General features: G+C 44.4%; 1 protein-coding gene across 4 annotated transcripts in view; it reads left to right on the forward strand.

Moving 5' to 3' along the window:
* Positions 1–11,784: 11,784 nt before the first annotated feature.
* The window catches only part of LOC141139099 (uncharacterized), a 64,837-nt gene continuing 60,046 nt past the window's right edge, over positions 11,785–16,575 (forward strand). Inside the window, exon 1 of one of the 4 annotated variants that reach the window (XM_073624912.1) lies at positions 11,785–12,000. In XM_073624912.1, coding sequence (XP_073481013.1) covers positions 11,922–12,000 — 79 coding nt within the window. In that variant the 5' untranslated portion in view covers positions 11,785–11,921. The remainder of the gene's footprint in view (positions 12,001–16,575) is intronic. The other 3 variants (XM_073624911.1, XM_073624910.1, XM_073624909.1) reach the window with 3 other exon arrangements.

A 16,575-nucleotide genomic window follows, 5' to 3' on the forward strand; every position in this document is an offset into this window, starting at 1 on the left:
TGGCGCGAGTCTTTGAAGAAGTGGATGACTCTCACCCCCTCTCCACTCAGATGCTACAGGCCCAAATAGTGGTCATCCCCAAACCAGGGAAGGACCACATGAATTGCAGTAATTACAGACCCATCCATATCCCTACTGAATGTGGACCTCAAACTATTCTCCAAGATAATAGTGAATCATCTTGGCCCCATACTACCCAATCTAATACACAGTGACCAAGTATGATTCATTCCGGGCAGTGAGGCCAGAGATAACACCACAAAAACCCTCCACCTAATCACCTACGGTCAACGTAAACACATCCCTGCCTGCCTGTTGGCATGCAATGCAGAAAAAGCATTTGACAGAGTCAGCTGGCCATTTCTTAAACCATCGCTTCAACAGATCGGCTAGGTCCCAGACTCTTAGCGAAAATTATGTCCCTCTATTCCAACCCCTCTGCGAAAGTCCTGGCTAATGGTCAACACTCAGAGACATTTGAGATCAATGATGGGACCAGACAAGGCTGTAAGCTCTCCCTATACGCTGACGACCTACTGCTTTACATGACGCAACCACACATCAGCATCCCCTCCTTGTTTCACGAACTAGCTTGATTCGGTTCTCACAGCAACTTTAAACTGATCATAAACAAAATAGAAGCTCTGACCATATCTTTACCCACCCACACCATCTCACTAGTCCAACAAAATTTTCCCTTTCATTGGCAAACTAAATCGATCAAATACTGTACCTAGGGATTGAGATCCCACGTAACCTCCACAACCTCTACCCCCTGAACTTCAGCCCCTACTGAGGAAAATCTGATCACTTGACTCATGGCACCTTCTTAAGCTGCCATGGCTCGGACGCATCAATGTACTCAAGATGGACATCCACCCAAAGCTACTTTATCTGTTCCAGGCCCTCCCAATCACCCTCCCAAGGTCCTTCTATCGAACGCTATGATCCCTAGCAATTAAATTCATATGGCAACATCACCCCTCCAGACTGAAACACAAAATATTATGCTCCCACAAACAAACCAGCGGCACCGGCCTCCTTGATTTTGAAATACATCACGATTCGGCCATATTCTCTAGATTAGTGGAATGTTTCCCACACCCATTGACCAAACCAGCAACATTGATAGAACAAGATATGGCACAGGTAGACCTGCGGGCTCTGCTTTGGGGATACCACCTCAAAAAGCGTACAATGCCAATGCTTTCCCCACTGGCAGAGGCGGCGCTGGCTTTGTGGTACTGCCGACAAGTGACCTATGCCCTATCCACCGATCCTAGCCCCCTGACACCGCTATTTGACAACCCAACACTTCCCGACTATGAAACCTCAGGACGGATAGGTGGCTACGAGCGGGCAGATTGGCCTACAGCACACTCCTTTGTCTAAGCGACAACAGGCAAATTCATACCACACGAGAGCAACCAACCCCCCTCAACAAACTGGTTATCCACATTGTCCCTGACGACCTTCTGCTCAACCTTACACTTATCAGGTCAAATACACAGGACCCCAACGACCTTTGAGGAGATGTGTGGTCTCTCCCAGGTTCCCAGACACACGCTATCCCTAATATACAAGGAAATTCTCTCCCCCACACATAACACCCTCCCCACATTCACACACAAATGGTCCAGAGACCTTGGCGAAGAAATCACTCCGGGTGTGTGGCAGACCTCTTTCACATTCACCCACAAATCTTCAATCTCCAGCTTCACACAGGAGAAAAACTACAAACTACTCTAGATGGTACAGGGATCTGGTCTCGGTCCATGGGATGTTCCCCAATGCTTCGGATGCTTGCTGGAGCTGTCACGGAGGAAAAGGAACATACCTCCATATCTAGTGGGAATGCGATTGAATCCGCCCCTTCTGGAAAGGTATATTTGAGATTTATAACGAAATGTATGATGACTCTCTTGCCCTTTCCCCAAAGGTGGCCCTACTATCTATCCTCCCGGAATCAGTCAAATCCCAGAAAATCAACCTCCTTAGAATTTTTCTGTCAGCAGCTCGGCAGATGATAGCGAAATATTGGAAATCTGAAAAAATACCCCCACCCCCCGCTCCACAGGTGGATTGCCATCCTCAATGACGTCATGCTCAGGCTAGGGAGGGAGACAAATGGGATAAACACCTTAAACTATGGTATGTCTGGGTCTATTACTCAACCTCTGTTAAATTATTGAACAGAATAACTAGAAGATAAGCCGAGAAATACCTTTTAGTGCCCACAGCCAGAACATCACTGGAGTAAGTGGTCCAGAAGAGTAGACGACCACACCCCAGTGACCGGCCCTCTAAGCATCCAACCCTGGCCAAACCGAGCATGAAAGATAATAATCACACTAACTGTATATCTACACCCCCCCCCTCTTACCTCACCCCCCCCCATGCCTTTCCCCCCCTTCCTTCCCTAACCCTGGTTTATATACAATTTTATGTACTCGATTGAATACACTACGTGCTTAGGATATTGACTACAATCCTCATGTAATGGTAAATGTTAATTACTTTTAAATGACCTAACTAAGTGTAATATTGACACAATGATATACCATTGCCCCCCCCCCCCGCCCCCCCACACCCTTCTCTTTCTTTATAATGTACCCCCTACTGCTTTACTTTGAAAAATTGTTAGTAATAAAAATATATTCAACCTTAAAAAAAGGAGCCATTAGGCTCTGGAAGATGTAGCCACTCCATGTGGGGAATGCTGCAGCCCTCCCAGGTGTGGCATCTCTTCTGATTTTGCGCAGTCCTTACACTCCAGGATTTCCAGCTTTGTTTCTGGTGTCCTACACAGCTTCTGACAGTGCCATCTGCTTCCTGACTCCTGAAGACACACTGAGGCCCAACAGCAAACCGCACGGGGTGGATTACATGCTCTTATCCCTATACTGTACATCTTGTGAGTTACCACGTGTGACTTATTAATAAAGTCTATTCTTATATACTGCACTTAGTTGTCGCCCTCTGCTGATGCCTTTATAATGCGGGCTGCTATGGCTATTGTTACACCAATTGTTGCTGATCTTGTGTATTAGTGTCAGTGAGGAGTTTGGCTGGCGATATGCTTTCTTGTGAAACCGGTGTGTATTTTCCTGAAGGATTTCCTGACTGCAATAACGATCCGGATTTGTATGAGATGATCAGCCAAAGACAGTTTAATTCTCCTAATTATGGTGGGCTCGGTTGCAGTTTAGTTGCCCATTTTTTATTAAGACATTATTTTGGGGACAGAACTGAGAAGAATATAAAAAAAACTCCATCAAGATCGATCCCCCTTGATTCTCTGCTAGATAGGATTTTGATGGTATATAAACATGTGAAGTGCACCGCAGACGCGTCTAACCTACCCAATGTGCATGTTCTTAAATGTGCTATGTGTAAAGCCAGCATTATTTATTTATTACAGGTATTTATTTCGGTCATCACGGCACTATGGTTGTTATGGTGTCAGGAGGTTTGAGGAGCATTATTTCAATTTTTACATTGTAATATAGAATGAAATAATTCAACTCACCATAATGTAGAATCAGAGGAAGCCCTGATCATGTTACTTGCCACCGTCGCTTACCACCAGATTCAGCTTGTCACATTACCTGCCACCAGATTCAGCTTGTCACGTCGCCTGCAACCATATTCAGCTTGTCACGTCGCCTGCAACCATATTCAGCTTGTCACGTCGCCTGCAACCATATTCAGCTTGTCATGTCACCTGCAACCATATTCAGCTTGTCACGTCGCCTGCCACCATATTCAGCTTGTCATGTCGCCTGCCACCATATTCAGCTTGTCATGTCGCCTGCCACCATATTCAGCTTGTCATGTCACCTGCCACCATATTCAGCTTGTCATGTCGCCTGCCACCATATTCAGCTTGTCATGTCGCCTGCCACCATATTCAGCTTGTCACGTCGCCTGCCACCATATTCAGCTTGCCACGTCACCTGCCACCAGATTCAGCTTGTCACGTCGCCTGCCACCATATTCAGCTTGCCACGTCACCTGCCACCAGATTCAGCTTGTCACGTCGCCTGCCACCATATTCAGCTTGCCACGTCGCCTACCAACATATTCAGCTTGTCACATCGCCTGCCACCAGATTCAGCTTATCACTTGCCACGTCACCTGCCACCAGATTCAGGTTGTCACGTCGCCTGCCACCATATTCACCTTGTCACATCACCTGCTACCATATTCAGCTTGTCACGTCGCCTGCCACCATATTCAGCTTGCCACGTCACCTGCCACCAGATTCAGCTTGTCACGTCGCCTGCAACCATATTCAGCTTGTCACGTCGCCTGCCACCATATTCAGCTTGCCACGTCACCTGCCACCAGATTCAGCTTGTCACGTCGCCTGCCACCATATTCAGCTTGCCACGTCGCCTGCCAACATATTCAGCTTGTCACATCGCCTGCCACCAGATTCAGCTTATCACTTGCCACGTCACCTGCCACCAGATTCAGGTTGTCACGTCGCCTGCCACCATATTCACCTTGTCACATCACCTGCTACCATATTCAGCTTGTCACGTCGCCTGCCACCATATTCAGCTTGCCACGTCACCTGCCACCAGATTCAGCTTGTCACGTCGCCTGCAACCATATTCAGCTTGTCACGTCGCCTGCCACCATATTCAGCTTGTCACGTCGCCTGCCACCATATTCAGCTTGTCACGTCGCCTGCCACCATATTCAGCTTGTCACATCGCCTGCCACCAGATTCAGCTTATCACTTGCCACGTCACCTGCCACCAGATTCAGGTTGTCACATCACCTGCCACCATATTCACCTTGTCACATCACCTGCCACCATATTCACCTTGTCACATCACCTGCCACCATATTCAGCTTGTCACTTGCCACGTCACCTGCCACCAGATGCAGCTTGTCACGTCGCCTGCAACCATATTCAGCCTGTCACGTCGCCTGCCACCATATTCAGCTTGTCACGTCGCCTGCCACCATATTCAGCTTGTCACGTCGCCTGCCACCATATTCAGCTTGTCACATCGCCTGCCACCAGATTCAGCTTATCACTTGCCACGTCACCTGCCACCAGATTCAGGTTGTCACATCACCTGCCACCATATTCACCTTGTCACATCACCTGCCACCATATTCAGCTTGTCACTTGCCATGTCACCTGCCACCAGATGCAGCTTGTCACTGTTACCTGCCACCAGATGTGGATTGTCACTATCCTGCCACCAGATGTGAATTGTCACTGTTACCTGCCACCGGATGTGGATTGTCACTGTTACCTGCCACCAAATAATAGCAGCTTGTCACTAATTTATTTAAATCTAAAAAATCATGCTCCCCCCCAGCATTGCAGAGTACAGTACAGGTCCTGACAGCCTCTCCTCAGTGCGGGTAAACTAGCTAGCGGTACTGTCCCAGACTGAGGGCAGGCGGTGAGAGATGACATCATTCTCTCTCTCTCTCTCTCTGCTCGGCCACGGCTGCTCCTCTGTGTAGAGCGGTCTTCACGGCCCTGTAAGTAAGGGCGGAACAGCAGTGTGGGCAATGAGAGATGTGGTGCCGCCGCACGCTGAGAGTGTCTCCTTCGCCAAGCGGCCTGGCAGCAGAGGCGCCACGGCTCGGTGTTGGGCTGCGGTCCGTGGGTTGATGACCTCTACTTTAAAGGACTAATTTTTTACTTTCTATGCACATTTTGTCACTATAATTTCACTTTTAGAATGTTATAATGTTTTTGTTATGAGTAATTGGCATTTATTTATTTGATTGCTCTTTGAAGTACTAATACCCCCAGAGTATAATAGTACAGACTATCACTAAAGCCAGGAAAAGTAGGAATATTCATACAGCTAAAACTAGATCCACAGTTACTCAGGTAAAGCTGCATGAAAAAGTTGAAGCTAAAATATCTGAAAATATGCAAAAAATACAGATACCTGGCAGATACAGGTACAGATACCTTGGACTACAAATTTCCTTCCCACCAAGTTTCAATATGGACCTAATTTTAGTTTAGAACAACTGTTACCTGTGGTCTATTGCTGCATACACACGACCGGACTGTTCGGCATCAAAGGTCCGACGGAACCAATCCGTCGGACAATTCGATCGTGTGTGTGGACTTCATCGGACCTTCCTCGGACCTTTTTTGTCGAAAATTCCGACGGACCTAGAAATAGAACATGTTTCAAATCTAGTCCAGTCGTACGTCATCACGTTCGAAACGATCGGACTTTGGTGTGATCATGTGTAGGCAAGTCCGTTTCGTTGGAACTTCATCGGAACTATGTCTAAAAGTCCTTCGGAGTTCAGTCCGATGAGAAATCCGCTCGTGTGTATACGGCATAACCCTCACCTCTGATCCCCTCATTCTTCCACCCTTCTCCTTCTCCATTCCACCTTTCCACCTTCTAGTCCTAATGATGACATATGTTCCTCAAGCTGTGTACATTACATAACAGTCTTCTCTTGCATAATATAATTTCCTGTTATTGACATTCTTCTGGTGCAGCAATCTGTAAACCAATATGTGTAATATCCTTGATGTTAACGATAAGCACAGCTTGTACTCCCATGATCGATTTTAACCCTTTAAATACGTTTACCTGTTTGAAAACATAATAAACAAGAACAAAAACGTTTTGGCTGAAGTTGGGCTTTCACGTTGGATATTATGGAGAGAAATAGAGATTCTTCGTTAGATTTTTCCATCATTTCCTCTTGTTACTGGAACAGGACATGAGGGTGAATCTCTCCAATAAAATCTCAGGTAGCAGTAAAGCAAGATGGAGGATCCACCTTTTCCCCACTTTATCCTATTGTAGGTTATTTTAACCCTAATCTACCCACTACTCCTGTTTTATAGCCTAACCTAGGCTGTTAACCTCTTGCAACAAAGAGTATGGGCTCTAACACCCATGCGCAGCACATATGCGTCCATAGACGGCCGAGGTTTCAATACTGTACTCCTGGTCCCTAGAAATGATTGGAAGCTAGCAGGACTGGCTCCTGATCATGTGAGCACTGTGGAAGCCAGTCATTGATCAGGCAGTCCTACCCGCCCCCCAGGCATAAAGACCCAGTTAAAGGGATGCCAGGGCTTCGCAAGAAGGAATTAAAGGAAAACCCTGGAACCCCCACAAAGCCACAAGAGGGGCACATTCTCTCTTAGGTCTAAGATGCTCCAAGTTTGTCTCTGTTAAAGTTGACTTTCTATATTTACATACTACAGTGTGTAGTAGCAGGTGACCGCTGAGGTGCAAAAGATTTAATTGCTCATCTCCACCCATTGCTATAAATGCTGAATAAACCTTTTGTTTTATTAGCTATGCAAGAAAATTGAAACACTTAAAGTGTAACTCCAGCCTCGCCTTTTTCTTTCCCATCTGCCTCTAGTGCAATGGTCTCCAAACTGTGGCCGGGGGCCTTTGCTAGCCATTATCCGGCCCTTGAGGCACTATTCTCCCACTAATATAAGACACTATTCTGCCAACTGACATCAACAATGGACACCATTTCTCTCATTGACACCAACAATGGGCCTCCCAATGATGGAGCACTATTCTTCTACCCTATACCAAATGTGGCAATGATTACTCCCACTGATGCAAGGAAAATGTCCACTTCTGCTGGCCACAGTCTGGCCCCCCTAAAGTCTGAAGAAAAATAAACTGGCCCTTCGTTTAGAAAGTTTGGAGACCCCTGCTCTAGTGCACAGTGGGAAACTATGCTGCTCTCATTTTCAGCATTTTGCCTCCAGATGTTCATTTTACAGCAGGCACACTTTCTGTCTGCAGATGCCCAGTCTCCCACAAGACTCACTGATTGTCTTGGACATGCCCCCTGGCCTTCACCCTTGTGCACACTGAATCTTAGGATGCAAGCATTGTATACTAAATCATAATGCTGTTTTCTTGAATGAATTCCTGTGCATGAAGGCCTTAAGCAACTTGCACCACTCTGCTATGGCCGCATTCGCAATAGAGCTGTATTCAGTTTGAGGAGAACCCCAGCCCTGGAGGCAAACTCTCTGCATCCAGAAGACACACTTGCATGTAACCACCCGCAAACACACACAACAGGGGTGGTGCCAGACATTGATTTGTACATGTTACAATTATGGCTATGGGGCTGCTGGCCTCAGCTGTTTGCACACAACTTGTGTACCGGACCTCTTCGGGAAAACCCTCACCAAGTACTTAAAGGACCTGCTTTGGTAGGTCCCTAAGGAGCAGGTTCCACCTGGCTTTGGCTTAAATAGACCATAGTATGCCTTGCCTCTGGGGGGGCACAGGCATTGAGACTCTTCCTCTTCGGCGGTTGGTCCTATTCTGTGCCCCTTGTGCGCTTTTTTTGTGTGCTGTGATTTAACGTTTTTTTCACAGGTGATTAACTAAGCACTGCACTATGGACCTCCATATAAAAAATAAAACTTGTGCATGGGACCAAAATTTCTCTGCTGGCAAGGATTCTTGCTGCCAGGAAGCTAATCATCCATTTGCGAGGCCTTATTTTTTGCTGTGGTCTGTAAGAATTACTATCCTCTCTGCAACATGATTTGAGTAGTTTCCAGGTAAGGTAGGTATTCAATACATAGGATGACTAAAAAAATTGACAAGGGACCTACTGAACGGGAGACACCTGAGAGTATACTCAATAATCCCTTAATATATATATTTGCACTTACCGATACCACATCAGCTTACACTACTGTGCTCCTCAACTTTGCAAAAATGCATAATTTTGCACTCACTAACACCACAGCAATGTATACATTTGTAGTCTCCAACATTGCACCAAAATGCACTTTCACATTTAACTGCTAATTAAGGGGGTTGTAAAAGTACATTAAAAAAGATAAAATGAAATAACAAACATGTCTATACTTACCTACTCTGTGCAATGGAATCGCACAGAGCGGGCAGAAACCTCCTTTTTTGGGATCCCCTGACGGCGCTCCTGGACCCTCCTCTCTCTCTATAGTGTCCCCATGGAAAACCGCTTCCCATGGGGGTACTCGTGCGTGTTTGCACCAAGTCCCTCTGCTGCGTCCATTGACACAGACAGCGGAACTCGGCCCTGCCCCTGTCACTGGCTTTGATTGACAGCACTGAGAGCCAATGTCTCCCAGTGGCCCAGTAAAGCCAGGGAGACCCGGAAGTGAGGTAAGAAAAGATCTGCAGATGTGCACGGCGCTGGATCGAATGAGGGCTCAGGTAAGTAAAGGGGGGCTGAGGGGGTGATGCTGACACCTAAACATTTTTTACTTTAATGCAAGGAATGCATTAAGTTAAAAAAACGTTTAGACTTTACGACCCCTTTAAGAAATATACTGAATATATACAGTACTGTGCAAAAGTTTTAGGTAGGTGTGAAAAAAATATTGTAAATTTTGAATGCTTTCAGAAATTGATGTGTTAATAGTTCATTTACTTTGTAAATTGATAAAAAAAAAATAAACAGAAAAAATCCAAATCCAATCAATATTTGGTGTGACCACCCTTTACCTTCAAACCAACATCAATTCTTCTTGGTACACTTGCACACAGTTTTTGAAGAAACTCAGCAGATAGGTTGTTCCAAACATCTTTGAGAACTAAGAACAAATCTTCTATGGATGTCGGTGTAACGGAACCCCCACACTCTGCTTGAGTGCTTCTGTTAGTACACTGCTTCCTCCAATCTGGCTCCTCAGATATCAAATATTACAGCCATATATTGTAACCAAGAACCAGACGAGACTAGCTTAGTTACAAACTGAACATGGAACTGTTTATTGAAACACATGTAACAACAGATATCCACTAAGGGACAATGCCCCCTCCCTTGGATTCAGGGCGGGGTAAACTGTCCAATCAGTAATAAAGAACACACAGGTATTCAACATTTGAACAATAGACCACCTTATCAGCAGGGAGGGCTGTTGGAGGAATTCCCCCCTCCCCTCTCTGCCCTGCCGCCTGTTAACATGCTAGGGACATAAATACAAATCTCCATCCCATAATACATTTCTCACAAGGCAGACACAAACAATAGAACAATGGAATACAGCCACACCCCAAACAACCCAGCAAACAGTCCACAACAATATGAGACAATATACAATATATATATATATATATATATATATATATACACATTCCAGTGTGGTTGTACAGTGAGTCTGATTAGTACAGATCAGACTGGGGTTCTCGGTCAACCTGTGCCTCGAATGGACACAGGGTGCCTTACACATAGGAGGGGCCATTTGAGCTTGACCAGGAGCTTCCAGTGCTCTCCAAGGTAAGCTGGGTTCCACAAGCCCCCCGCCCAATGTGACTCACGTCACAGTCGGCTTCCTCAAATCTTCTCTCCATGTAATTCCAGATAGACTCAATGATGTTCAGATCAGGGCTCTGTGGGAACCAAACCATCACTTCCAGGACTCCTTGATTTTCTTTACACTAAAGATAGTTCTTAATGATATATTTGGGATCGTTGTTCTGCTGCAGAATAAATTTGAGACCAATCACGTGCCTCCCTGATGGTATGGTATGATGGATAAGTATCTGCCTGTATTTCTCAGCATTGAGGACACCATTGATCCTAACCAAATCTCCAACTACATTTGTAGAAATGCAGCCCCAGACTTGCAAGGAACCTCCAGTATGCTTCACAATTGCCTGCAGTCACTCATTATTGTTACACTCTCCAGCCCTTCACCAACAAATGGCCTCCTGTTACAGCCAAATATTTCACATTTTGACTCATCAATCCAGGGTATCTGCTGCCATGTTTCTGCTCCCCAGCTCCTATGTTTTCCTGCATAGTCACTTAGCCTTGTTTCCTCATCAGAGGTATGGCTTTTTGGCTGCAATTCATCCATGAAGACCACTTCCGGCCAGACTTCTCTGCACAATGGATGCGAGTACCTGGATCCCACTGATTTCTGTTAGTTCTGTGCTGCTGGACATCTTCCGACGTTGAAGGGAATTAAGCACGATGTGTCTTTCATCTGCTGCATTAAGTTTCCTTGACCGACCACTGCGTCTACGCTAACGTTGCCCGTTATTTTGTGCTTCTTCAAAAGAGCTTGAACAGCATATCTTGAAACACCAGTCTGCTTTGAAATCTTTGCCAGGGAGACACCTTACTGATGCAGTGTAGCTACCTTGTGTCTTGTTGCTGTGCTCAGGTCTGCCTGTGACATGAAACTGTCTTCCACAATCTCACCTTAGTAACAGAGTTTGGCTGTTCCTCACCCAATGTTAAGCCTCTTATCCTACACAGCTGTTTCTGTTTCAGTTAATGACTGTTTTAACCTACATATGAATTTGATGACCATTAGCACCTGCTTGGCATAACTGATTAATCATACACCTGACTCTAATCTTACAAAATCCTATACTTTATGCAAGTGTAAAAACTGATGCTGGTTTGAAACCAAAGGGTGGTCACAGCAAATATTGATTTGATTTAGATTTTTCTCCTGTTTGTTCACTTTGCATTTTGTAAATGATCTTGACAAAGATAATCAATTAAAATATATATTTTCGAAAGCATTACTTTACAGCATTTCTTCACACCTGCCTAAAATTTTTGCAAAGTTCTGTATATACTGTATATATACATATAAACATTTATAGTAAAGATCTGTTTTAATTGCCATCTAAATTATAGGACAAAAGTTGCCCCCATGGGAGGGTACCTGAACTGCCTTTACTTGGCCTGTACACTGCAGTGAAAGGGTTAACCCCCCCTGGTACATTGCCATCTTCACCGCCCTTGTGTTCCCAGACATTGCACAGTGTTCTGCAATCCTGGGATGGTGTCACTGTGATGGTGGGGGAGGGTGTCAAGTACAGGATGTTTTTATATATGTTTGCACCCAGCTGTGTCTGTGTTAAACTTGGTAATCAGAAGAGCTGACGACCAGATCCAGAGACATCATGGCTTCAGTTGGTCTCCCCATCCTCCTGGCTCTCAATCTCTGCACAGTGTGTACTGGAACACCAAACCCATCTTCAGGTCAGTGGCAGCAGCAGCAGTGTATAGTTTATAGCATATCTTCAGGAAGTTATAACTTTGACATTAAGGCTTCATGCATGGACATTTAATAGCTTCCTTGTCCTCAAGCATAACATCTGTGGCCAAAGAGCCCAACAATACCTGCGCCTCCCCAGTCACAGGAATTTGTCATGGTTTTTAGGTTTGAGGACACAGGAGCTATTAAAAGTGTGTGTGTGCATGAGGCCTTATCTAAAATAATTTCACACTTTTACTTATTTTCTGTTCCATATTTTAAGGCTCTTTTTTAGTCATTCTTCATCACAGGGGTCCTCCAGAGATGGTTAAATGTTCTTTGAGCAGTGGTGGACTGACCTCCTGTCATGCTTCCTGTGTAGTTCCAGCACTAAGACTACTCAGCAAGGCCAACTGTCTGTAAGGGAGGCATTCTTGCCACTGACTACTAATGTAAGGGGCATTCTCCCCGCTGACCACCATTGTAAGGAGAGTTCTTCCCACTGATTACCAACGTAAGGGACATTCTACCCACTAACCACCAATGTAAGGGTCATTCTTCCCACTGACCACCAATCTAAGGGACATTCTTCCCACTGATCACCAATGTAAGGAGCATTCTTCTCACTGGCCACCAGTGTAAGGAGCATTCCTCCAATTGACCACCAATGTAAGGAGTATTCTTCCCACTGACCACCAATCTAAGGGACATTCTTCCCACTGACCACCAATGTAAGGGACATTCTTCCCACTGATCACCAATGTAAGGGAGATTCTTCCCACTGACCACCAATGTAAGGGACATTCTTCCCACTGACCACCAATGTAAGGAGAATTCTTCCCACTGACCACCAATGTAAGGAGAATTCTTCCCACTGACCACCAATGTAAGGAGCATTCTTCCCATTGACCACCAATGTAAGGGTTATTCTTCCCACTGATCACCAGTGTATGGACATTCTTCCCACTGACCCCCAATGTATACACATTCTTTCCAATTTTTCTTTGGAAAAATTGAATAAAATCAATACAATATCTTAAAATACACCCCTTACATTTTTGTAAATATTTTATTATATCTTTTCATGTGACAACACTAAGAAATTACATTTTGCTACAATATAAAGTAGTGAGTGTACAGCTTGTATAACAGTGTAAATTTGCTGTCCCCTCAAAATAACTCAACACACAGCCATTAATGTCTAAACCACTGGCAACAATAGCAAGTACACCCCTAAGTGAAAGTGTCCAAATTGGGCCCAATTAGCCATTTTCCCTCCCCGGTGTCATGTGACTCGTTAGTGTTACAAGGTCTCAGGTGTGAATGGGGAGCAGGTGTGTTAAATTTGGTGTTATCACTCTCACTCTCACTCTCTCATACTGGTCACTGGAAGTTCAACATGGCGCCTCATGGCAAAGAACTCTCTGAGGATCTGAAAAAGAGGTTTGTTGATCTACATGAAGATGGCCTAGGCTATTAGAAGATTGCCAAGACCCTAAAACTGAGCGGAGGGGAAAAATTTCTTCCTGATCCTCCAAGTGGCAATCAGATTTTTCCCTGGATCAACTGTACCTATAAATGTTAGTACCCAGTTATATTATGTACATTTAGGAAAGAATCCAGGCCTTTTTAAAGCAATCTACTGAGCTGGCCAGAACCACCTCTGGAGGGAGTCCACATTTTTTCACAGCTCATACTCTTGTGAAGAAACCTTTCTGTTTTTTCAGTTGCAAATGAAATAAAGAACATGTTAGAGTTGGACGTGATAGAGGAGTCCCACAGTGACTGGTCAAGTCCCACAGTGTTAGTCCCAAAGCCAGATGGCACTATAAGGTTTTCAGTGCTGGGCTCAGCCCTCCCTTCTCAGTGCTCAGCTGTCAGTTAATTGCCAGCACCCATCGTTCCACAGTGGCTCACCTGGTGATAATTTCCTGCTCGTCAGCCAGCCCCTTCTGGCTATTTAAACTGCCTGGTTCATTCCTTTGGTACCTTCACCTTTGTATACAGCATAACGCCTTTACTTTCATGGAGGATATCTTTATCATGGCTTTACATCATGTAGACAGAAACGGGAACAAGGAGCATACAACTACATGCACTGAGGAACGATAACACTTCCTCTAAATACATTACCATAGATACAAACTACAGTGCCACCTGCTGGATAGATAGGTATAATGCATACACTATATAAAGGTTTGCATTATCTTTTTATTTGTTTTGTGGGTCACTTGTGAGTTAGGATCCTGAAATGTTTAGTTAGTGCCTGCATGGCGAGGATTTATTTTTTGTTTTGTTTAGAAATTCCAAAAATACTTCCCCACTTACATCAGAGTCCCATCAAGCCTCCTTATATTGGAATCCCCTTCAAAGTCCCCTTTGAATGAGAGTCACCCTTACATGAGAGTCCTCATTAGAGTTCCGATCAATTTCCCTATATATTAGGGTCCTCCTTACATCAGAGTCCCCCTTACATCAACATCCTCCTTACATGAGAGCCCCCATATGAGTCCCTCATATCAGAGTTCCCATCAAAATCCCCCTTCCATCAAAGTCTTCCTTATATGAGAATTCCCATCAGAGTCCTCCTTTACATCATGGTCCCCCCCCCCCCCCCCAACCCCCCTTACATCAGATATAATCTTCCAGTGGTCCAGATTTGGCCTGCAGGTCGTAGTTTGGAGATAACTGGTCTGGAGTCAGTCCAAGATATTCCACAGGTCACGTTAACCCCATGTACCAGATGGACAAGGACTGCAAACACAGAGAGGGCCCAAGGTTTCCTAATGGGTACTGCAAGCAACTGAAGAAAAAAAGAGAATGTTGGGACTTTATATGAAACACATCACTAGGGTAGAATGAATCAATCAATATTAGTAAATACAATATTTATTAGTATAGATGAGCATAATGCAAGGTAATAAAATATTAACTCAATAAGTAACATACAGAATTATAATGAAAAAAGGTTTTTAATATTATTTGATTTACCAATGATTGCATAGTATAACATTATTCCACGTAGTTCATAATTGGATCATTTCCACTCATCAGGAGCAGCTGTGCACTGGAAGTATCTATCTATAATAAAATGTAAATTGACCGTAAATAATAATTACTAGAGCAGAAAGAGAGGGAACAAAAAACCTATGGTCCCAACACTCTTACCTATGGGTAGAATCAAGGCATAGATAATGTCTGGCGGCAGAACGGCAAGAACCATCGGTGAATGGACATCTCATAAGAAGGAATCCCCCATCAAAAGCTATGGTAATGAATGATATTGGATATGAGCCTGTGGGGCTTCTGTGAAAAAATAATATACATATAATGTAGACTAGTGTACCAAAAATAAATGACTAAGCTGATGAAAGTTAATGGGGAGGGGGGGAAGTGAACCAATATGTGAAAAGTAAAGTAGGCCATGAAGAGAGATCCCAAGTGTGCAATGGAGAAATTAGATGTGTCCCCGAAAGAAAGTGAATGATTCATAAAGAAAGGTGGAAACCCACCACAGAACCAGTGAAAGAAACCACTGCATTAAGATTACCAGGGACTTGAAATAAAGCATATGGTCCAAGGTAGTATATAGGTGTAACAGGAGAACGTAGGTGAACAAAGTGTATGCTTCATCAAGAACGGTAACAAATGGCAACCAGCCCGCCAACAGAGCTCAACCAACGTCACGCTACGTGCTGGTAGAGAGGAAGCGACCACAACCGAGTGGCTAATGCTCGTAAATAGGAGCATCAAGTCAGCATGCAGCGTCAAGAATGATGTCACTCGTGCGGCGTGTGGGCATGGCGTTGACGCGCAGCGAGTGCATGCTCGCAATCCCACGATCAATAAGATCGGGGGAGTGATAGACAGCCCCGATGCACGTCGCAACTCCCAGAAATGAATGGAAAACAACCCCTCAGCGCTGACCTCACAAAAACCTGACAAAGCGGACTAACCCAATAATAAATATAACCTATATTGGCAGATGATGCATGTCACAGAAAATAATGCTGTAAACAAAATACATGAGTGTGTTTCCATTCCTTAATATTATTGAAGAAAAAAAGAGAATGTTGGGACTTTATATGAGGCAACGACTAAATTAGTACATATGTCTCCATCCTTGTGAAGGAAGGGAAAATGGGGCAAAAAAGGGATAATGAAACACATCACTAGGGTAGAATTAATCAATCAATATTAGTAAATACAATATTTATTAGTATAGATGAGCATAATGCAAGGTAATAAAATAAGTAACATGCAGAATTATAATAAACATGATTGGTAAATCACATAATCCTTCTTATGAGATGTCCATTCACCGATGGTTCTTGCCGTTCTGCCGCCACTGTGCTATTACCTCAGCTCCGGGGGGGATGCTTCCCCCACAGTGCCTCCAATTGATAATAACATTATCTATGCCTTTTTTACCTTGTTTCTACCCATAGGTAAGAGTGTTGGGACCACAGTTTTTTTTGTTCCCTCTCTTCCTGGTCAATTTATTATAGATACTTCCAGTGTACAGTTGAGTGGAAATTATCGACGAAACACGTCAAGATTTTACTGGTGATGTCACAGCT

This window comes from Aquarana catesbeiana, linkage group LG04, assembly GCF_042186555.1.
Source record: "Aquarana catesbeiana isolate 2022-GZ linkage group LG04, ASM4218655v1, whole genome shotgun sequence".
NCBI classification, from domain to species: Eukaryota; Metazoa; Chordata; class Amphibia; order Anura; family Ranidae; genus Aquarana; species Aquarana catesbeiana.